At 45.5% G+C, this 24,796-nt stretch overlaps 1 protein-coding gene across 3 annotated transcripts in view; it reads right to left on the bottom strand.

Annotated features, from left to right (window-relative positions):
• LRCH1 (leucine rich repeats and calponin homology domain containing 1) overlaps window positions 1-24,796 on the bottom strand; it is a 798,407-nt gene that overhangs the window by 338,390 nt on the left and 435,221 nt on the right. For all 3 annotated transcript variants that reach the window (XM_086934995.1, XM_086934996.1, XM_086934994.1), the window contains exons 6-7: window positions 20,795-20,925; window positions 15,190-15,277 (exon numbers count right to left, since the gene is read on the bottom strand). In XM_086934995.1, coding sequence (XP_086791121.1) covers window positions 15,190-15,277; window positions 20,795-20,925 — 219 coding nt within the window. The remainder of the gene's footprint in view (window positions 1-15,189; window positions 15,278-20,794; window positions 20,926-24,796) is intronic.

Below are 24,796 nucleotides of genomic sequence, written 5' to 3' on the forward strand. Positions count from 1 at the left end.
AATATCACTTTTGGTGTCCTTCCTCACCCCAGTTAACTCATCAGGTCCAAGAATGCCTCTCTCCATCTTCTCCTTCCACTGTGATTTCCAACATTTGCATCCCTTGAATCTTTCTTACAGGCAAATTTCTTTTTTCCCTTTAACCACAGGCAGCCCTGAGTCAACAAAAGCTTTAATGGATACCGGATGAACATCCGCCACTACAGTCAATGATGTAACACCATTCCTAGGCTCTATGATGGCATTCGATGTCTGCACTAGAGCAGGGATTTGGTCATTCACAATTCAAGCACCCGCCAATGTTGAAGGGCCAGTAGTTCTCTCTAAATTGCTCAACATAAGTCTCAACTCTTGCTCCAATGACAACATTTCTTTACTTTTGGCATCCACCCTGAATTGAGATAAGCTATTCTAGATTAACTTGTATATGTGGCTTGACTACATAGGGCTGAATATTTGCGCTAACCCATGATGGTTAATACATTCAAAAGAGGTAGAAGAAAGATGTGGCCAAGCCCAGCCTCAGCTGGCCGCAGGCGGTGCAGTCGGGTCCAGTCTTACCCTGGACTTCGCAAGTCATGCGCGCAGGTGCGTACCACACCGTGGGAAAATGAGCACTCTTTTATAGCACCAGTAAGCAGCAAAAGCCCCTACTCCAGTAAAGGCTGGGCTATGCGGTCCTGAAAAGCCCTCCTCAGCGTCCTGTACCACAGGGAAAACAGCATTCTTTTATAGCACCAGCAAGTAGTAAAGAGCCCCTTCTTCGGCAAGGGCCAGTGTATTGTGGCTTTGTGGTCCTGAAAAGCATGCAAGTCTTACATGTTCAGTCACAGGGCTGGGGAGCAGTTGGCTCGCTACATGTTAAGGACTCATCAAAAAATATTCAAGTATTCTGAAAACCGCTCCTTTGACAATCTCAACCACTTTAGATTTAGATGCTACAAATGACGTACAGTGGCCTCAGACAGAGTATTCCAGTGGCACAGTCATGTGAGAGCAGAAGATGTGGCTGGGCGCAGCGCAGCGACTGAGTGGTCAGTGAAATCATACTGAGAGAGCAGAGCAGAGCTTCTACCTCACTGTAAAGTGCCACCCGGCCTCTACTATACTTTGTTGGCACAGACACTCTGAGGGCCAGGCACTGCCTGGGGAAAAAAATAAATGAGTGAGTGGTTACTCAAGGCCACTGCTGATATCTATGTTAAGAGTGTGTGAAATTTGGTTAAATGTGCAATATGCTGTCAGTAGTGCTGTGGACACAACACAAGTGTCAAGGACGTTGACTGCCTTTTGCGTTCAGTGAGCCCAGCTGCCCTGCAGTAACCGGCTATTGCACCAAACGGTGCACGACAGAGTGGGCTGACTGGCTGTAGCTGGAGAGAGAAGATGACATGTTCTTTGGCGGTAGTCAGACACTGAGGAAGAAGCCCCCTTACCGGTCTGTGAGCTTCCATTTGTCCCTCTGCCTCAGTCTAGCTGCTGCTCCCACTCCATCAGTAACCATTTTCGCACCTGCCAAGTCCTGGTCCCGGCCGGCAGGTGGGGCAAATGTCAGTGCACGATGGTGCACCACCTAGTGCCCAACTAGAGCACTGCACCCTGGGCCACCAAGGAGTAGGTGTGAAGAGGGTCACAAGGTACACGCTGCAGCACCAAGTGTGCCGCCAGAGCACCAGTTTCTTTGGACGCTGTGGTGAAGGAAATATGGAGGAAGAAAAGAAAAAGGGAAAGGCAAGAGAGCTTCAAGGATCGGAACCCAACCAACAAGGGCAGAAAGAAGCAGCATACTCACAAGAATGACCAAAAACAAACCATAATAAAAATGACTGACCAGCTCCAAGATCAGGTGCGCAAGCCGCCTGCATCATATGTGCACACCACTTCCCCCATTCAGCGACCTAGCTGACCCCATCCCAGTGGCACCAAGATGGCGCTCTTCGATTGGGAGTCTACAATACTATTTTCACCCCACTTGAGAGATTGACAGAGCCGTCAAGAGATCACTATTGGGGTAATTTGCTGGGGCAGAACTTTCTGATCTATTCGACAATCCACCAAACACAATAGGGGTCGCAGACTTTCATGCCGCAGTAACGGCCCTGAACAGACACTGACCCGAAGCTCAATCTGGATTATGGGCGTTTCAAACTATACTGGGCCTGGCAGACAGAGGCAGAACCAGTCAACATGTTTTACGCACACCAGAGATAGCAGGCAAGAACGTGTGTGAATATCAATCAACCAGAAGAGATTTGTTACCAAATCATCCAGGGGTGCAAGTTAATGGTGCACGGATTCCTCATCCTGTGTCAGTGGGGCATTTCTTCAGAGGACATCCTGGTCTTAGCACGGACCCACAACATATCGAATAGCTGGGCCGAAGACATGGAAGCAGTCCTACACAAAGGCGCAGTCACGAGTGACTGCCTGAAAAACTTAAAAATAAAGGAAGAACGTGTTGATGCAATCCAAAGATGACCAGCGCCTTCCCGCCCAGTGGGTGCCACAAGACAAATGCAGACTAGAACATAAAACCCCAAATGTCTGCCTAGCCAGAGGGCACACTTGCTCAAAGTGCAGAAAAGCCAACCATTTTGACAAAATGTACCAAAGTGGGAAACAAGGGCTTTAAGCAGAAGACGACGACTGCGGCGGCTATCTCTCGACAAGTGGGAAGACGCACCAAGCAGCTGAAGGCCAGGCACCCATCTGGAAGACAATGTTTTTGTGATATTGTTCGCTGGGAGGGAAGGCAACAGGAAGAAGCTGGCCCCATGTGCACAGTCGAGATTGAAGGCACCATCATCACTGTCTTGATTAATACAGGCACCTCCATAAATGTTATGGATTCAATGCAATTCAATCGATTCACACCTCACCTTATCTACCACCAAAGCAGGGATTTACACTTATGGGGGCATGGAGCCATTGCCGCTCAAAAGAACGATAGAAGTCGATGCGGCGAGTGAAGGCAGCTCAATTTAGGTGAGGTTCTACATCAATGAAGGGTGCACAGGCATGCTGCTTGTGTGCCACACAGCGAAAAACCTGGAACTGGTGCATTTTGCCAAGCAAGTGCATGAGTCACACGCCAAAGCAATGCTGGCAGCAGGGGCGGATTCTTCATTAGAGCTCTGGGGCTGCACCCACCTGAAATTCCTCCACATTCCTGTACAATTATAAAATAGATTGATTTATTTAGCGATACGATTGTATCTCTAAACATAGCAATGTATTTAAGTCTGGGCTGTCTGTCCCAGGTTGCCTCGCCTCACTCTGAAGCAGGATGCAGAACCCAGGCAGTAAATCAACTTTCTGACGCATGCCTTACTGTCCTAAAGCCCTTCATAATGAATCAATGCCATTGTAGTCTATGGCAGTACCCACTAGTATAGGCCAGTACTGCAGTCAGCATCGTGCTTTCAGGGGTTGGAGTCTCCCTCCCTGCGTAAGAGCAGCCGCCCGTCAAACCCCGGCATAGATCCCACCCTTTCCCCTTCATCATACATAGGAGTGGATGCAAGCACTTTGAAGCATGCGTGTTTTGCTGCCTTGTCCTATGTAATGGTAAGTGTTAGAATGCTAATCTATGGTTATGTATATTGTTCTGAGACCCCTCGCCAACCTAACCTCCTCCACTATGACACCCCAGGCCCTGGATACACTCCGCTGACATTACAGGTGTAAAGGTGGGATTTTCTCTCTAGAATCAGAATATTATTTCTAGAATCCCGCCACAGGTCGACTAGACCTTTTTACCTGTCATAGAGTGTAGAAGGCAATCTATCTTGGCATCATAACCTCAGATCAAACCATCTTCATTGCTTTCCCCAAAAAACCACTGACAAAAAGTCACGTTTGAAGATTTATTATAAAGCCAAAAGCAATTGTATATATAAACACCTCAGTAAAAGATTCAGGAGATATACGGGTACTAATACAAACATAATTCTACGGAAAAGTCTCAGACGACTAAGAAACAACACAAGTATGATTTCCAAAACCACCAGACTAGCAAGAATTGCTATAATCTGGGTCTTGGTAGGCATGGAAGAAAAGAAGAAATACATCCAGATAAATCTGTCCCTACACTATACTAAATGACATCCCTACAAGCAGGTTCGCTCCTAACAAAGGTGTCTCAGCCGTGGTGACTTCCAAAGAAGTTCACTCACTTCGTTCGGACTTAGCCTATGAACTCATCTAGCATAGTAAAGCTCTCTGCCTACCCAGCATCTTTCTTCGCCCTCGTGCGCTTCTGCTCTGCTCTCCTGTCGGGGTGCTGTCCCTAATACAAAACCCACAATGAGGGCGACACGCCCCGAGGGACGCCCCCCTCTAAGCATCAATTTTCAAAGTATCTTCATTACGACATCTTCCTCCTTGTTCGTTGTAAAATGGCCTTGGGTCCCAGAGTCGTCTTCTCTTGAAGTTGCTTCCCTAAAATTCCGCAGCCACTCCTCCATGTCTAGAACTAACATCCTAACGCTCATATACAATGGGCCCTTCTCTCCTATCTCTAGTTAACCTTGCACCTGCAAAAGAACGCACATAAATCGATTCGCAGCCCCATGCTACTTGGAATTAATTCTCTAAAACAACCTTCCAGGAAAAGTATTTCCATGATTTAATGTGATGTGAAACATTCCTAGTTTGGCCTACACGGCCTTCCTCCCCACCTGGGCCTCTGCACGTTTCGGGACGTCACCCCCTAACATTGGCAAACATTTTTGTTCATTAGAACTACATCATTATAGAAAAGGAATACATTCTCTAACTTAAACACTTCTATATCGTTACATGGATACAATAGTAAATTTCTAAATAAGCATTCAAATACATCAATGTCTATTTAAGCATCCTTTAACTGAATTAGTATTATACTACGATACATTTCTAAATTAACATGACATTGGTATTTCAAAGAAACGCTTTACGTTATAGCTATGTAAATTCTGGTACATGGTTTCATAGCTCCGTGTCATTCTCAAAACAAGATTATAAGCCTCTATATATGCGGGTGCGGATTACTTGTGAATATGATGCACCCCTACAATTTCTAACACAGTTTTGCGCTCTCTCAGTCCCCCCTTTGATGACCTGTGTCATCACCACCATCCCGCATTCCTTAGGGTAGGGACCGATCTAAACAGCACTTGTGGCGATGTTCCCTCGCGGGGGTCTTTTCTAATGCTCTTAAACTTCTGTATCGATTGTCCTGCAACTCTTCCATTCTTTGTGCCTGTACCCTCACTGATCTAGCCAACCTATTGGACCTATAGCATTTGTACAATCTCAACAAACCCCATATTCCAATCACACAGGCCACTATGATGATGAGGGGCTCCAGTATGTATTCAAGAAAACTCCTTCCCAGGTTTGCAAACCAACTTCCAACACTTCCAAACCCCTTGCCAACCTTCTCCCATGTATTTTCTTGCGTCAAATCGTTAATCTCATAGTGAATTGCAGTAATGTTGCGTATATATTTCTTCAGATCTTTAGAATTGTCCGGAATATATACGTGCGACATTCCTGAACCTTTAAAAGCTTACAGACTCCGCCCTCTTTTGCTAATAGGACGTCTAGGGCAAGGCGGTTTTGTAAAACCATCGCCCGTATCGACAACATCTCACCATGGATCAACACCAGTGATTTTGCCGTACTCATCGATAATTCATCCACCACTGTTGCTAATCTCCGTATCTTCACGTCATTTAAAATCACTCCCAACATCGGTATCGCAGCTCCAAACACATCTCCCACTATTGCACCAGCACTTTCTCCTCTCTTCACCCTTGTCAATTTGCCACCCTCCACTTGATCAAAATCCTCAGTGTGATATATCTTAGGAAAGATAATCGCCAGGTAACATGTCCCATACCACTTATCCGGTAACCTCACGTACGCATTTCTTCCACAAACAAAATACACCGTAGGGATCACTTGCACCATGCTCTTCAGGAAATCTTTGGTGTAATATTCTATTTTGAAAGTGTGTTCACAAGTTGTCTCGCCCACATACACATTTTCGTAGTACGTCTTTGGCCTATGCAAACACAACTTTCCCTTCTGTACCACATCCAAGGCTATTGGACCATAGCTTCCCTTCGACTTATGTCCAAGCTCCTCATCCGTCCAATCTACTTTGCCCTGACCTGACGTCTGTAACTGCTTCTGTTTCTGATATCTATCTTCAACCTGTTCTATGAACTTCTTCTCAACCTCTGTCAATGAGCAGGTCAAGTTGTGTCGGTGTGCGTATGAGGTATCTATGGTTTTCGTTGGAATGAAAAAGTATCTAAGTCTATCCTCTGATTTATAATAATCCCACTTGTTCAGGTGCTTATAATTTGGGACTTCCGGTAACACAGCATCATAATTTGAAAAGAAATATTCAAAATGAGATCTCCCATAAAATATGCTAAGCAGCAAACTACATGAAATTCCATACGTTAATGGCAGGTGATGGTATCTAATACCCTCGTCTACTGAAGCTGGCTATTGCATACACACATAACAATCTTTCGCATCCATCGCATCAATATACTCATACAACAATTTAGCATACGCATTCTTCCCAAAGTTTCCTTTGGACAAATCAGCACGTAATCTACGGCTCTCTTCAGCTAGCAAAGCTTTCTCGGCTCCTATGTTTACCTCCTTGTGGCTCGGAGTGGTAGGTGTAGGGGTTCCCTTAACCTCCGCTTTCTGCTCTTGTGGTGCTAAATAAGAAACTAAGACTACTACAAATATAAAGAAAATCACTAACCCTAATAGTGTACCTATAATACATTTTGCCCTACGAGTCGGGTTCCCAGCCTCCATGGTCTCAGACAGTGTGATTCGATTCTAGCAGCAACACAAAGTCTCAGCAATACAAAGTCTCTTGCTTGGCTTTATGAATTTCTCGAACCACACCTAGAAGCAGAGATCCCCTTTCAAATCTTCATTGTCCATTTCGTATTCAGGGGACCCTAACCCTTCTCCGTCCTCTAAGGGATGTCCCTGAATTTCTTCTTCTTCCACTCGCCTCTAAGTAGCTTTTAGCAGCTATTTACACAGTCTTTACTGCGCATCAATGATAAGATTTTCTCCAAGTGCACAGAGTATGTAATCCAAGAGTTCCATGTGAAGGACTATTGATTCATAGGCAGGTATTTCAGGGCCAAATGTAGGAAAGACCAGTCTATTTAGGATCAAATCATTTATCTTGCTTAGGAGAGGGGGATTAGGAACAGTGATTGTCAGTAAACCTTCAATTTCCAGTCCAGGTACCAACAGTATCACTTCCAACTTAACATTTGGAGTCGTATCAGTCACAAGCACCGACCTCACCCTCCCGGATCTCAGTACACCTGGCATTTGTCAAAGGGTAGGTCCACTTCGGAGTGGCGTATCTTCTGCAAGGTACTCTCACCCTCCTTGATCTCCTCAGACCCTTTTCCTCCGACTCTTGGCTTTCTCCTTCCGGGTCTGATTCTTCAGATACAGGTGCGAGATCTCTTTCAGAGGTCAACCTTACATTCAGCCTTTTCCGTCTTTCAGGCCAACTTGCCTCTGTTTCACAGCAGTTCCCCTCCTTTCTCCGCTCGTCTCTCGGTCATGCATGCGTCCCAATCATACAATTTGAAATGATCACTTCCGACCAAGTAACCATTTCTCTGACTGTACGTCCACAGTCTGACTGTAATTGTCACCAACTGGCAAATGTCTGTCCGCTTAATGACCAAACAATTGCCTCTCTGATAGGTTTCATACACACGGTAACTTCCGACCAGCGTCCGTTACCCACGCATTCACACATTCATTCCCCCTATCTCGGAAGCTGCAAATCTCCTCTTCTGTACCCTGCCTGAAAGCGTCTAGCCTAGAGAATCACTCATTCAAATCAAACGCGCGGTGCAAAACCAGCAGAAAATGTCTGATTCCAAATATTTTTTACTCATTTGCAAGATGGGACCTATGTTTAAAGGGGCCTTCCAGTGACTGAGGTTTCCATGCATTCGAAAACTCCAGGAGATGTCATCAAACAGAACAACACTCTGTAGTGACTATTGTTGGTGACTGCTACCCATGCTAGGCTGGTAAACAGCATTGTGCTTTTTTTCTCTACACTGCACGGGCCGTTCTCAAGTGCATGCATATAGCTTACAAAGGGCCCAAAGTATTGGCAATATTTTTAGTATTTCACCCTCGGAAATCCTACTTTGCCCAAAGCTCCAGGCTTTGAAGGAGTGAAAAAACTAAACGCAGGGTTCAAAAGTGACATCGCCAGTGGTGCATTTCATTGCAACGCACAATCTCAACATTACGATTTTGTGTGAGCTGCAAGGAAAAGGGGCAGCATATGGGTTTCCTCTTTTTCTTCAAACATCGAAGTTAATGTATCAATGGTCTGCAGTTGCTCCTGTGGTCGGAAAGGACTGGTCATTTATAGACTGTCCTTATCAGTTAGCAACCATGAAGGTTCTTGTTCCCTTGTGAAGTTGATCCAAATATCCAAGTCAATCCCAAAGCGAGAGATATGTGCTTACAGTAGACAATTATCTGCTGTGTGACATTAAAACTGGTCCTTTCTTCAAGCCCTTAACAACATTAATGGCAAAAATATGGATTGATTTATGAACAATGTGTTAAAAAATGTTAAGGCAATGCATGTCACCAATTTAGATCCTCCCTTATTTTACAAGTTTGATTTAATCTTGCCTTCCTCAAGTGTTTGCTATTTAATCATGTAGTGTTTCTGTATTTTTTTCCGTGCATAATTTGAGCCGTGCCAGGTATTTATGAGGGGCTTTGAATGAGAGCTCTTATGCTGAAGCCAAAACAAAGTGTCTGTCAGTGGGTTGGCCTCTCTGCAAAGAACACAGAACAATGGTCATGTATTCCAGATGTAATTGCAATTCTGTGAAAATATGTGTGAAGGGGGTCCACAGATGGTAAAATATTTACAGGGCAAAATCAAAAGGAAATACATTTCTTAAATGTGAGTGAGTGCAGTGTATGTTTGGAAGTGGTGAAGTGAGGGAGATGTGAGGACGTGCATTCAGGGTAGAGTGAAAAGAGGGGGCTGAAGAGGAAAGAGAGGTGGTTGAAGATGTGCACATAACTAAAGGTAAAAACTCCTTCCACAGGCCTCAATAAAATTGAAATGTCAGAACAAATATTTTGAAGGTTAATTATGTATATCAAATTCTTATTCTTACTCATTTATGTTAAAGAGCTAACAACCATTGACAAAGCCAATCGTTTTAGGTGTAGGTCCGTTATTGTGTTATATATCTGGATGCAATTACATTTAAGAGAGAAACCCAAAAAACGATCGGGAAGAAGCACACTATGGGAATCACAGAAATGTATTTTACCCCACATTTTTCAGCCCACTTAAAGACCTGTCTTCACATATTTATTTATGACTTGCAATCAGCAGTTGTGAGTCCTTCCCGAAACCTGGCAAGAGCATTTTCTTCCAAAATTGATGCCCCATGCAGTGCAAGACATTGGGCAAGCACACACTTTAAAAGGCTGAAGTTGTTGTGTTGTACAATTTGCACATTACAGAACTGTTGAACATATTAATGCAGTAAGATATAGGGCAGTTTAAGTGTTCAATATTTCAAAACTATACGTGCCTACTGCTTTACAAGTCTTGCTTTATCACTATATTAAATTGCTTTAAAATACACCCTTTGGCAATCTTTTTTTAATTTGTTTTTCTGGAGGAGGATCAAGCCTGGACCCCACATTTGTCCATTAAGCGTGCCCGCGTCGCTCACTACTTAAACCCACCCCCTCCCCCGAAACATTTCCCAATACTGCAGGTTGTGTCAGGTCTCATCCGGGCTCTTCCACCACTCCGTTCAGTGCGGTTCCGGGTCAGGCCGACTTCGGGGCTACACACGATAGGTCATCTGCAAGTGATGCCGGCAGGCAAATTGCACCACTCGCTTCCTGTCGCAGCAGGCCGTGCAGCTATAAGCCGAGGAAACAACCACACAACTCTCGGTAGGCAGGGCGGAGAGCTCAGCCACGCTCGTTCCATCTATCGCAGGGCTGCCATCTTGCTTCATTGGCCAGCACCCGCAGCCAGGCCCGGACTGGCCGTTGAGGGCACCGGGCGATTGTTTGTTTGTTTGTTTTTGTGATTTCTAGAGCGCCTGGTGACCCGTAGGCATCCCCGCGCTATTCAACCTGTAAAGATCCTGAGGGAGGAAGAGGGAGTGACTTATTTGGGGAACAGGAGGGTTTTAAGTTTCTTGCGGAACACCATGTAGGAGGGTTCCAGGCGTAGACTGAGAGGGAGTGAGTTCCACGCTGTGGAGGCTTTGACCGAGAAACGGCGACCGCCGGTGCGAGCCTTCCTGAATTTGGGCACCGTAGCAAGATGTTCGGCGTCGGAGCGAAGAGGTCTTGAGGCTTTATAAGGGGTGACCATATTTTTAAGCGCGGCAGGGCCAGCTCCATTGATGAGCTTGTGGGTGGTGCATAGGGCCTTGAACTCTACTCTCTGGCGGACAGGGAGCCAGTGTAGGGCTTTGAGGGCAGGCTTAGCCGACACTCTAGGGGGGAGGTTCATAATGAGCCTGGCCGCCGCATTCTGGGTGCGTTGGAGTTTGGCCAGGGTGTACTCCGGGGCCCCCAGATAGATGGCATTGCTATAATCGAGCCGGGCCAGGACAAGACCCTGGACAAGTAATTTCCTGGATGGGAGGGGAAGAAGAGGCAGGATCTTGCGTACGGACCGCAGAAGACCGAAGCAGGTGCCAGCTGTCTTGGCTGCCTGTGTTTTCATGGTAAGGTCAGGTTCCAACCAAACTCCTAGAGTTTTGATTTCATTTCTAGGAGAGGGGATTTCGCCGAAGGTGTCGGGCCAAGATGTAGGTGGAAAGGTCGTCCATTTATTGCCCAGGAGCATGATCTCGGTCTTTGCGCCGTTCAGCTTCAAGGCCGAGTCACACATCCAGGTATGAATGTCCTGGAGGCAGTGCAGCAAGCTGTCAGGATGTTTATCCAGGTGGGACAGGGATACGACAAGTTGGGTGTCGTCAGCGTAGTTAATTATTTTTATACCGTAGGGGGCCACTACGTCTTCCAGGGGAGCAATATAGACATTAAACAGGGTGGGGCTGAGCGACGACCCCTGGGGAACTCCATTCTTCAGTGGAAGAGGATCTGACCGGGAGTTGCCGTCCCACACCTGAAAGGATCGATGGGAGAGAAAGGATTCGATCCACGCTCGCGCCGTACCCACAATTCCTGCCTTGGCCAGGCGGTGTAGTAGGACACGGTGATCCACCGTGTCAAAGGCGGCGCTAAGATCCAGGAGGATCACTGCCACTGATCCCCCTGAGTCTAGGATACACCTTGCCTCCTCGATGACAGAGAGGAGTGCAGTGTCCGTCCCATGGCCGGGTCGAAACCCAGTTTGAGATTGGCGCAAGATGTTGTTTGTCTCGAGAAATTGGGATAGTTGCGAGTTGACTAGTTTTTCAGCCATCTTACTGATACAAGGGAGCAGTGAGATCGGTCTGTAATTGGACATGTCGTCCGGGTTGAGTTGGGGCTTTTTCAGCAAAGCCTTCACGACTGCGTTCTTCCAGTTGGGGGGTACCGTTCCACCAGCGAGGGAAGAGTTGATGAGGTCCCTGATGGTAGGGGCTATGGTGGAGGATACCTTTTTTAGGAATCTGGCCGGGGCTGGGTCAAGGGGGGAACCGCTTTTCATTTTCTCTAGCGTGGACGTCACCTCGGTGAGGGAAACTGATCTAAAGGTCTCCAGCTGTGGGCTATTGTTTTCGTCCGCTGTGGCCAGGGTGGGAGGGGGGCTGACAGTAGGAAGGGAGTCCAGTATCCGCAGGATTTTAGACTCGAAATAGTTGGCCAGATCCTTGCTTCTGTCTGGGGGGGGGAGTGAGGGGGGGGTGCAGTTGGGATGTTAAGTAGTTCTTTAACTATCTGATAGGATTCTTTAGCTGAGTTGGTCGCGGTTTGTATTCTGTTGTCGTAGAACGTTGATTTAGCTAATTTCAAGGCTGTTTTGTATTGTCTTACCGCGTTGTGATATATGTCCTTGTTGCTGTGGAGCCAGTCTTTCCTCCATGCTCTCTCCGCCTTTTTGCACACTTTACGGAGTGCTCTAAGTTCGGAATTATACCAGGGGGCGTGGCCCTTGGTCTTAATTTTCACCTCCCGATTTTTGATGGGGATGAGGCTGTCGAGGGAGGAGGAAATCCAGTCTCTGAACTGGATGTCTGCCATGATGGGGTCGGCTGCGAGATTGGGGATAGTGGCGTCAAGCGCCAAGGCCCAGTTGTCCGTCGAAAGTCTGGCCCAGGATCTATCCCTGGTAAAAGTTGGGGGGTTGTGGGGTTTCTTAAAGGCCCCTGGGAGATGGGTCGAGACCAGGAAGTGGTCCGTCCACGGGAGGGGGAGGGAGTTGGTGAACTGGAGGGAAGGGATGTTCGAGAATACAGGGTCGAGCAGATGTCCTTTCGCATGCGTGGCTCCTGAGTTAGTCAAGGAGAAGCCAAGGGCACCCAGTTCACTGATTAGGTCAGACGATCCTGTGTCAGTTAGATCATCGAAATGGATGTTGAGGTCGCCTGTAATCAGGAAGTTAGATGTTAAGTGGGCCAGGGATGAAACGGATTCTAGAAAAGCGGCGGAGAAGGGGCCGAAGTGTCCAGGGGGTCTGTAGACCAGAAGGCCTGACAAGGAGTAGGTCGGCGAGAGCGTCAGCGTGAACATACAGCTCTCCGACTCCTTGCTCTGGATCTCGGTAGATCGGCAGGAGAAGTAGTCTCGGTAGATGATGGCTATACCACCACCTCGACCTAGAGGGCGGGGTTGGGACATGATGAGAAAGCCCGGGGGAAGTGCCGAGACTATGTCGGAGTTAGAGTGGCCGGTGATCCAGGTTTCAGTTAAGAAAAGTATATCCAGCTCGTGATCGACAATTAAGTGGTTTATGAGAAGGGCGTGCTTGGGAAGCGATCTACAGTTGAGTGTCGCTAATTTGAGGCCGGGGAGTGGGACGGCCATCCTGGGAAGGAGTAGTTTATCAGGTTTGCAGATGTTACAGCTAGTGAAGGGGACGTTAGGGTCATGTATGACCTGACAGGTGGTGTTTTTCAAAGGTCTGAGGCTAAGGAGATCTCGCCGAGAGTACGGTCTCCTAATGGCAGTAGGTTCCGGCATGGGGGCTGGCCCTAGGCCCGGTCGGGCGCAGACGGGCTTGCCTTAGGCGCGCCTTCGGCGCGCAAACGGCGCTCCCGCTGCGCTCGTCCGCTGCGCTGGTATGGCCGGCACATTTGTAGTCCTTGGGGTGGGCGTGGCCTCGCAGTGGGCGTGGCTTAGGCCTTGGGCGTTCCCTGTCTCAGCGCGGACCGCTGTCTCAGGGAAGAGTGAGGAGGGCTGTGTCAGCGCGTGGTGTGAGCGCTAAAACAGGTGAGCTCCTTGAGGTTTTTAAAAGACACAAATACGGCGAAATACAAATTTTAAAAGCAGTTTTTTTCAAAGTGAGCACAGTCCTCCGGCTTCCGCCTCAGAGGATGACAAACAGATTGTGGTGCACGCTAAGTTTCTAGCGTGTTTTGTAGTCCTTGGGGTGGGCGTGGCCTCGCAGTGGGCGTGGCTCAGGCCTTGGGCGTTCCCCGTCTCAGCGCGGACCGCTGTCTCAGGGAAGAGTGAGGAGGGCTGTGTCAGCGCGTGGTGTGAGCGCTAAAACAGGTGAGCTCCTTGTGGTTTTTAAAAGACACAAATACGGCGAAATACAAATTTTAAAAGCAGTTTTTTTCAAAGTGAGCACAGTCCTCCGGCTTCCGCCTCAGAGGATGACAAACAGATTCCCCGGTGGGCCGCATGGTTGGGGGCCGGTTTTGGGCCCCTGGGGCCGTTTTTGTTACAGGGCGGTTATGCTGCAAAAACGGCCCTGTAACAAAAACGGCCGAAAACCGGCACTGTCAAAGAGCGCGGTCGCACCTCTCCCCCCTCCCCTCTCCTCCCGGAAGGGGGAGGGGGGCCGGCCGAGCACTTTGCCAGGGCCGGTTCTGGTTCCCAGTCCGGCCCTGCCCGCAGCCCCAAGCTCTCTCTCCTCTGCTGCTCAAACCATGTAGCCTGCACCTCCCAGAACACAGTTATTTATTGCCATTCTTGTCAGGAGTCCTTCCCTCGCTTGTAGAGCTTTCGATGTTCCGCCGGGTCTGCTGGATTAATGCCTGATCGTCCGTCCAGCCTGCAGACCCTCACTATGTGGCGGCCATCTTGCAGCCCGAAATCTAGCCCCCCAAGTTCACCAACTTTCCCTGATTCTTCATACTCGCATAGCTTGGTGGAAAGTCCCTAGATCGGACCCCTAAGGAAACTATAACTCACAACCTGCACATAAAGGTCAGGGTAACAGGCAGCAGTGATAACAAGAATGAGAACACACAGTCTCCTTAAGAGGACAAAGATAAAAGAAGCAAGGAAACACAGATGTAACATCTGCTCTCCATGTCCGATAGCACTTAGAAACATAAACATAGAGTTGTGGTTTGAGGCAAAGTGCCCTGTTCCCCAAACGAGCACTGTCCAATGGGACAACCTATCACTAGGCTGAACAGCAGCTGCAAAAAGCAGTGGAAGTGGTAGTCTAAGAGCTGCATAAATTTCACAATATATAAAACAAATGTGACGTAACAAGAATGCAATATATTCAAAATCTCTTTATCACCATGACTATTGAAACTTGAAATAAAAAAAATAGAACAAACTCATTGAAACTACTGAGGCTTTAAGGTGCAGGACAGTTGTTCAATCTTACAAGTCACAGTACTCTAGCACAATTAGGTCCCAATTCCAATTTGGTTTTCCGACCCCTAGTTAGGTGGGGTTTACCGCCCCGCTAATTGCTGGGTACATTAAATGCTTCATCCTTCTCTAGATTTTGGCAGCTCAAACCTCGTGGAATTTCGCATTGGAAAATTGGACAGTATTTACTGTAACAGGCAGATTTTGGAGCCTTAAGGATTGCAATCTGCATTTTGCTCCTCAAAACCTCACAACAGGTGCTATATATCACACACGATAAATTCCGATCCCCTTGGTCCTGGATTTATTGGTGCGATAAATGGATCCTACGCCTCTGACTGCGAATGAGCGTCAAAGATATCAAACAGCGAACTGAGCCCTAGTACTTATAATTACCTCAATTGCAGATAAACGTTTGTCTCCATTGTCACTGCCAACTCCTGAATCAGAGTCTTTCTTTGCGGGGTAAATGATGTCTTCAATGCTAAAGGTAAAAAAACATCACATCATTAAATTATTGGAAATATATGTTTGACTTTAAATGCTTTAACAAAAGTAACACTCCAAAATCCGGGGCTAATTTGAACTGCACATTGTCTGTTTTTACTCTGCTAGACAGGAAGTATCTGAGAAGGGTTGGGGTTATCTAAGCAGGGTTGGGGGGTATCTAAGCAGGGTTGGGGCCATCTCAGCAGGGTTGGGGCCATCTCAGCAGGGTTGGGGGCTATCTCAGCAGGGTTGGGGGTTAAGTGGAGGGGTGTTTGTGTGGTAATTGGGGTCACTTTGCACGCGCACACGAGTAAACTAGCAAGTAAATCCAATGTTTGCAAATCCTGAACCATCATCCCAATAACCGTTACATGTCCAGTAAAAAATGTAAGGTGGCCTCCTCCCAGGTCATTATGGGCGCTGCTTTAATTGCCGCACCTTTGTGTGATAATCTAATGCAGTCTGGGTGTTTTAGTTCCATTCAACTAATTAGATTAACCCACCAGAAAACAACGATGTGTAGGTGGGAAGTTCAGCTCAGGAGACAGCATCTACACTGACCTGAAGTGGTGTTCTCCGTAACACAAAAATGAGACGGAGACCTCGGCACGTTTTCAAACAGGAGTGACATACAGAATGGACACACTCTAAGAATGGTTCAATAGTGATTTTTTGTTGCAGTTCAGTAAAAGCCACACAGACTCTCAAAAGTGTCAACCCGGTCCCATCATGCTGGGCCTGCTGTAAAACGAAGAAGATTCTGAAATCCAAGTAACAAAGACTGTAAAATCAAAGGCAGAAATGCAGAAAGTAGAAGAGATTACTCACTCAACCCACCAGCCTACACATGGGAGAATTTCTCCATTTAGGTTTTCCCTGCTCAAGATACCACCCATCTGGCCAGATTTGCAGTCCGAATTTGTGAACTTTCTAACTATAGCTTAATTTGTTCAACATGCACAATGACCAATCCTTTTCTCTTTTATTCATTGGCTGCTTGGTGAATACAACGAAATTCCCTTTCATCCTTTTTGCCCATGATTCTGCCAAATAGTGACCCTCCATATAGATGCCTGTCATTTTGAGATCGGAGAATTCTCTGACTAATATTTTCTGTGTGAGGAGCCTTCTGCTTAACCACAGTGAAATCCTCAATCTCAGGTGAGTCTAGCTAAATTTGTGTTGTTGGCAACCTAAAATTTCCTTTTCTAGTTCAGTTTTCTTCCTCTTAATGCCAGGTCTTCTTTTAATTCACTGCTTCCTGAAGGATGCAGTCATCATGGCGGACAAGAAAGGCAGATCTCCACTCAGTAAAAAAAAGCCAAATCATCTCACTAAACGAAATGAATGAAATGAAATGAAAATGCGTCTTATAAAGCGCGAAATAGTTGCCCGGAGGCGTCCAAGCGCTGAGATTGCAAGATGTTCTAAGCAATGAGACCAATTGACACAGAGAGAAGAAAGAATTTATTTATTAAACAGAAAAGTATTCAAGTGTTTCCTGAAGGAAGTGAAATCTGGATTAGACTTTAGTTGAAGGGGTTGATATGTTTCTATCCTGTCAAACTGTGGCAGTTGTGCAGCATCAACAAGTAAGATCTACACCACTGCTTAAGATTATTAAAGCCCGACCACCAAGTTAGTCTTAAGTCCAACCCTGCAAAGGAAAATCAGTTTTCCAATATGGTATTCTTGGATCATCTTTAGTAATGTGGCTTCAGCAGCAAGTTTATATTTACAAAATTATACAGCAAAACTCTCAAAAGAATCTATAATTTTTAATATCCACAGGAGTCTCGATAAGAAGCTTCAAGAGCAAAAACAATTGATAATGATATCTGAACAATCGCAACCCCCGGCAATCCTGTTGTATTCAAGTGGTACAGCAAATTATTAAAATAGAGTGACCTGTTGGTTGAGTGGGCTTTTTAACCTGTTGGCAGCTTCAGTCCTGCCGGACCCGCAATGTCCTGCGGGACCAAGCAATCTGATTGTTGATGGTACCTTGCCCCCTTGTGCATTTTTTGGCATGTATATAATACTCCTTGCGAGGACCTTCACCAGTTATAGTTGACTGAAGTAACCATAGTGCACAGTCTTGTTATCAATGATACAATTTCAGATTTCATCAATGATGAATTTAATAATGTCATAGAACATCATGAGTGATGTAAGGTCAAAAGCAGTAGATGGTGAGAATACAAGTTATAGTTACTTCAGTTAATTAGAACTGGTGATTTTCTTATTACTATAGCGTCACTTTCACATTTGTTTTTTTCAGTGAGTTTCTGAGGTTTTTTAAATGAAAACTAACCATAAAAATAGATGTCCTTTTATGTAAGGCAGATCTACTGGCCTTTTAAAGGTTCGGAACACAAAAATATAAGAGGTAGGCCTCTTGGCTTTATCAGTCCGGGGATCAGTCAGCACATCCCTATATATAAATCAGACCTACTGGTTTTTTGAAAATGTCACCACAATAATTTCAAAATAATTTTAATCCAATGTATTTCTTATTAACAAATATGGCAGTTTCTCAAGAATAATAATCACAAAATATTTCAAACAAAACATTTTTCACTCAAAACACCCAAAACCTGTGCAATACTCCTGCCACAAACTGCAGCCATAGGAACAACCACACTCCAGCTGACAATCATACAGCTCTAGCTGGGAGTGCTTTGAAAATGTTGGTAAGGTCTCCTGGGGGCATGCTTTGAATGACCCAGAAGACTTGCATTGTTTTGTAAGCATTTATGGGTCTACTGTTCTTCCTGTAGCACCCAACATCATTAATGATAGTTGGTGCCCCTCCACCTCCTTGGGGCACCAAAAGAACTCCAATATGTCTTACCAAGTTCAAGTATGGCATTATGTGGTGCTCCTGGGAGGGAGCCATCAATAATAATGAGCTGCCTCGCCGCTACAATACTAATGTGGTGAGGTCACAACTATTTTTTTATTTTTATTTTAATGTATATTGTGGGTGCCCCGGTCCTACTCAGAACACACACAGCCTTTTTTTTGTAGAGCGGGGAGCCCACACCTGCGCTGCTGGCTGTATGGCGTCATGACACTTTTTTTCTTGTTTGGTTTTTGTGCCACGGTGCCACCTGGGGCACCCATTGCCTTGTTCTTTTTTTTTTTTAAGTATTGACAGCGCAAGGGACATACTCCTGCACTGCAGAGCCGCCTCCCTTTTACTTTTTACTTTAGAGCCATTTGTATGGCGCACAAATCATCCCCAGGGAGATCTCTCGGCGCCAGAGAGGGAAGGCCTCATGTAAGATAAAACCTTTAGAATAGCCAGGTCTTGAGCATTTTTTTTTATTGTGGAAGGTTGGGGCAGGCACAGATTTGATCAGGGAGCTCGTTCCAATGTTTGGGGGCCAGATAAGAAAACACACAACCACCCATTTTGATTCTCCGGCTGCAGAGCAGGCTGAGATTGCTGGATCTGAGTTGTCGTCCAAGTTGATAGCATTCAATTTTATTAGTCAAGTAAGCAGGTCCCGTTCCGTGCAGGGACTTAAAGACCATGCATAGCAGCTTGAAGAGAGCTTGTTTCCTAACAGGAAGCCAATGTAGTTGGCATAGGAGAGGAAAGGGAAGGGGTTTGTGCTGGTTTATTAAGGGCAAGACGAGCTGCCGGATTTTGCACAACCTGCAGTTTGGATAACAGCTCTTCCCTAATTCCTACCAACAAAGAGTTACCATAGTCGGGGCGACTGATGAGGAGCGACTGAATGAGGGCCTTTCTGGAATTTAGCAGCATCCAGGGGAAGATCTTTCTAAATATCTGCATGGTCTCAAAGCAGGGGCCTGTGAGAGTCTTCACCTGTTCTTCCATCAATAGCTTATTGTCTTTTCTAACCCCTAGGTTCTTAGTCCATCCTCTTGGGGAAGGAGCTCATCCTAGTTCTGATGGCCACCAGTCAGAGGTCCACAGTTCTTCTGCCTTGCCAAGCCAAACAACAGTAGCTCCATTTTGGAGGAGTTAAGTTGCAGAAAGTTCTTCCTCGTCCAACTTGCTATGCTAGTCATACAGTTTATGAACTTCGCTTTTGTTACTGCAGGGTTACTCTCTATGTGCACTCTCAGCAGTGTATCATCAGCGTAGGATATGGTTTCAAACCCGCAGTTTCTGATGATTGCGGCCAATGGGGTGACATATAGGTTGAATAACGTGGGGCTCAATATAGAGCCTTGTGGAACCCCCTTATCCCTCGCAGCTGTATGTGACACAAAAGAGTCCAACTGGACGCATTGTGTGCTGTCGGACAGATAATTCTAAATCCGATTAAAGGCCAGACCACTGACACCAATCTCTCGAAGCCTGTTCAACAGGATACGATGAGAGATGATGTCAAAGGCGGCCGACAGATCGAGCAGCACTAACATAACTGTGGAGTCCTTGTCCAGTAATATCCTTAGTGTATCGTAAACTCTAGTAAGGTAGCCTCGGTGCTGCACATACCTTGCTGGCAGCGGGAACTGGCATCTCACTTCTTCATGCCTGCACAATTTGGGCAGGGTGCTGTGGTGTGCGTCCTTCACCCCTGGTGACAGGGAGTTGCAGCCACACACCACAATCATGGGTGGTGGTGGATGATGGCGACTGCCTTCCCTTCAGGGTCCTGGAGTGGATCTCAGGCAGCTGTGAAAAGGTGCCAGTCTTTGAGAAAATGGGCCTGTGGTCTTCAAATAATTTGGGGTGGGGGCCCACGCATGCCTTCTCACCATTAATACCTATTGTGCTGGAGGAAGATGGGCCCTGGGGTTCCATCCACCTTCGGGAAGAGGCCCTATCCACGCCTACTCCCCAAACATTTTTATTTTAAAAAAATGAAAAAATGACCTGACCTAACCCCAGCCCGTGCCATGGCCCACCCAGCGGGAGATAATTGAAAAGGGCTGTAGTGCCCTTTATCTAAATGTATTTTGCGATGGTACCGCTGTACCACAACTTTTGTTGTCAGTTTGGTCTTGGGGGGTCCCTCTCGGTCACCCCCACGAGGCTTAGGGGTCAGGGTATCCCTGCCCTGCCCCCATGCGTTATCTTTTTTTTCAGGACATGAGGCTGACTGCTGAGTCCTAAATGTACTGCCAAACATCTTTGTGATGTCAATCAGATCTTATCTTTTGATCTGCCGGTCCTGTTGTAATACTACAGCCCGAAATATCTATACATTTGAAGCTTTCATTTCCCAGAAACTACTGAATGGATTTACATCAAATCACAACAGGCACGATTTCTGGGAAAAGATATAGCCTTCTGCAAAATCTGGTGTAACTCTATTCAGCTGTTTTGGCCATAGGGCTGTTCAAAATTACTCTGGAAAATTGTATAGAGAACCACCTTCTTCTCAGAATAAACACAAAAAGACACACACCAACACACAAACACACACACATGCACGCAGACACATACACTCCCCTCCGCCGACTCACCAAAGTTTCTGTCCATTTTGATAGGCAAGAGAAGCAGATGCAATGAACATTTGAAACTCACCTTTCTTCTACTTGCTGTTGTAAATGAGACCTTTCTATAGAATGCAGATAAAGTGGGTCTGTCGTCTTGTCAATATGACATGCCTGCATACTAAGGTATTTGAATATATGCACTTTACCTTTCGTGCAAATCTGAAAAAGGAAAAAGCACACAATTAGGTCACCTCTAAAATTGAACTTGAAACATTAAAAAGAATTACAAATTAGCACAGGGCATTTTTGGAAATCACAAAGACGAGAATTAGTTAGCCGCCATACAACACAGAGGAAAAAACAAGCATTGTTTTAAAACAGTAAAGTATTCTTCACTGCCTTCTACGCACATTACTTTTTATTATGCACAAAACGTAATTACCTTTAGCTAAATTATAATAGAACAAACATGTTGAGTGAGATCTGGTGATATTACTCTTTAAAAGCTGCAAATTGATGCATGCTTTCATAAGTATTATTCTAATGCATTTCAATGTGACTGAATTATTTCCAACTCAAAACAAAGAAATTATAATTCACACACACAATCTTCATGCATCTACTACTGACAAAGTTAAATGTATGTAGTTCAAGTAATGAGAATTAAAATTAAAAAACAAATTTCATTCTGCAGAAGCAACATAGCACTCGTACCTTTGCCATACTGACGACATCCTACATTACCTTTTACTTATTAAAATGATTAGTCATAATATTGGCAATGATAGTCAGCTGACAGTCAACTTAATTTGCAATAAAAAAGTGTGCCAAAGTCAATTGGTCCAAACAATGTAAAGTAGAAAAGCAGGAGAGACAATCAGTGAGAATCAGGAACTTAAAGGTTATCTTTACCCGGGAGGACAATTCACTTTCTGACACCATTTCCTCCAAAACCATGAAACAAAATTAAACTTGCTCTATTAAATTTTCCTATAGATGTCGTGATTTACTCCCTGCACTCATGTGTCCACTACCAGTGTAGCAGGGATTCCGTTCTCTTACAGAACTGTGCATAGAGATCAGGAACCTCAGTGAATTAGGGTGACCCAAAACTCACCTCAGTGTCCAAAATCCCCTTACCGAGCTAGCTACAGGGTCTCATTGGTCATAACAAACTCCCAATGACTTAGACAAACCAGAACATGAACTTAGGTTACCTCAGGTATCGTGGAACACATGAACACTCTTTCGCTCTATAATCATTTCAAACCAGAACGTGGAGTAACAGAGGACACGTGCACTTTTGAAATATTTATTATTCAATGCAAGGTTCTCAAACGCAGTATCTTATATAATACAAAAAGACATATTATAAGAATCAGAGTTATCAGCATAGTTACTAGTCCATAATAAGCAAACGGTGATAGCTTATTATAATGCTAAAATCAATAGAAATTAATAACACCTATTGCTCGCACAACCTAATTAGCATACTATATTATATCTAAGAAGGTCTCATTTGGGTTTTAGCAGGGCGGGCCCATACCTCTAAATGTCAGGAGGAGAGGATCACACCTGCTGCCTGCTCTCTGCATGCAAAGCATCATCAAGTGTGTTTTTGAATTCTCAGTAACTCTCTTAAACCCGCTTAGAGCCCAATGTTGGCAGCAACTGTATTTGTGTTATGTCTAATGTGGTGCGAGGATCAGGCCTCCCAGCAACCTTGTGTTAGGTTATTCTTAGAGGGTTCGGCACTCAGTGTGCAGACAGTGTACCGAGTGTACCAAGCACGACTGATATCAGAGCAAGAACATATTATTCTCAAATAAATCACATCTTTCGTCTAGGTTGAAAGCTACAATAACAATTATGTGTCGTGTGCAAACTGAAGCCGAAGGAAAATATGTTGTTTAAACATTTAATAAACTCATGCTAACTTAACACAGTATATAGAAAAGCAGTAACTATATGACACCCCCCCAATGATCAGAGGACGGTCAAAAAACAAGCCAATACTCGAATAAAGGCATAACATGAAAGCAGAGTTCAACAATATTGAGCCAAGCTAAATGTATGTAAATGTATATAAAAAAACTATATAAAAATATGTACGAATGCCTATAGTGGCCAAACAAGACGCAATTAAAAGTCTTCAACTCGAGGCCAAGTATAAAATTATAGGCCTAGATCATGTAAAGTCAAACGTTTGTAAGAAAAAGGGCACTTTTCAAAAATACCAAAAAGTCATGTGCCATAATAATGAAAGTCTCCAAGGCATCTCATGATTGGAGCGAATATGCAAAATAGGTAGCCACAGCCTCCAACATGAAATCAGTGTCATCATCCGAAAACAGTTCAGCCATCCAATTAAGCAATGGGAAAGAACATACGTGCTCCTCCAGCACCGGATCCTCTAGCAACATCAGAGGACAACTCGGTGGGTTCTCAAGAACGCTGTGTGCCAGAAACTCATCCGCCGCTGCGGTTATGTCCCACTGACCCATTAGTCCATGCATCGCTGCCAAGGCCATAATCCTTTCGCCAGAACAAACCAACTCGTGAGCAACTACGGGCCCATTAGGTGATTAAAATCGACGTCAGGAGATATCGGCAAGCAGAGACACAAATCAATGGCCCAGTCGAAATCGCAGCTCAGGCAATGAAACACAGGCTGGACACATGTGAAATAGGAAAATTGAAACGATAATCCAAATGCCGTGCTTAAGGTCGCAAGTGGTAGGGTGCCATAGTAATCAAGCATCCGGTTACGAAACATCGTCAGAAGGAGCTGAGCGGCTTCTTGCGCAGGACGGGCATCCATGTTTTAGGAAGCAAAATAATATCAAAATGCCTGCAGCTAAAGCCAGCAAAACAGGGAATCCACCAAACAAACTTGAAAATATAGAATGGAAGAACGCAGGGATGACACCAAAAACTTTTTCAAAGGTAGTAACAAGACCACTGCTAACTAATTTAAAAAAATGAGCTAAGCCAGACGTGGAGGAGGCATTAAAGATTTGATGAACTAATTCGCAGAAATGAAACGGCAAGTCAGTATTTAAAAGTGCCTGCACCTCTGTGCGTGTGTTAGCTATGTAAAGAACATAAGTTTCACGGGCCGAGCTCAGGGCCACTTCCTTTTGAGACAAAAGGGCTCTTATTCTACTCATACCATTGAACTCCGCTTTCAAGGTTGGGATGCGCGGCCAGATGGAAACATCTGAATTCCCATGTGTGGGAGGATACTGCCGGTGTCATGCTATGAAGAATCGGCCACCCTGTTATCTTGACATTGTCAATTAAGATAAATCTGTTTTCCTTACGACCTGGAAGTGGTGGTAATAGGACTGTTCTCGTGCCCTTCACTCCAAGAACTCGAACCGGTGCACGATATGAAGGACCAAATTCTTTCTTGTGATTCTCTCGAACCAGTTCTCCAACTTGGGGTAGCCAGCCAACTACCGGGATCTGCAACGCATCATCTGAGGTGGAGGGCAAATGTTCCCTAGCTAGACTGTCTCTGGTCTTTTGTAGATCCAGTAAAACATTACAATGTTCATCTACGTCAAAGGCAGCGGCCTGGGCCTTGCAGTCTAGACCGTCGAGGTCAGGTATATACATCTTGATACCAAAGAGCATTTCGTATGGGGTCCGCTCACCCAGAGACCTTCTAGGGAGATTATTAAGCGCACGCTGCACGCCATTGAGATGGGCCAACCAGTTTCTGCCAGTGCCAATAACTCGAGCTGTCAAAGATTGCTTTAAGTCACGGTTCATTCGTTCCACTACACTGTTACCCTCAGGTCTGTACGGAGACGAAAACTTGACTTGGACCCCCAATGAAACCATAGCATCCTTATACGCCTTAGAGACGAAAGCCGGACCCTGATCCGAATGAAAGGTACCACAGGCAAAAATCCCTACAAAGACACGCAAATCCTTAATGACAGTCCGTGAATCAGCGCTGCGATGGGGCCATACCCACACAAAGCGTGTGCATGAATCAACTGCTACTAAGATGTACTTATACGCAGTATCAAAAGAAAAAGGACCACAGTGGTCTAAATAAACACAACCTAGCGGTTTATTA

Source organism: Lissotriton vulgaris, chromosome 8 (assembly GCF_964263255.1).
Source record: "Lissotriton vulgaris chromosome 8, aLisVul1.2, whole genome shotgun sequence".
In the NCBI taxonomy this organism is placed as follows: Eukaryota; Metazoa; Chordata; class Amphibia; order Caudata; family Salamandridae; genus Lissotriton; species Lissotriton vulgaris.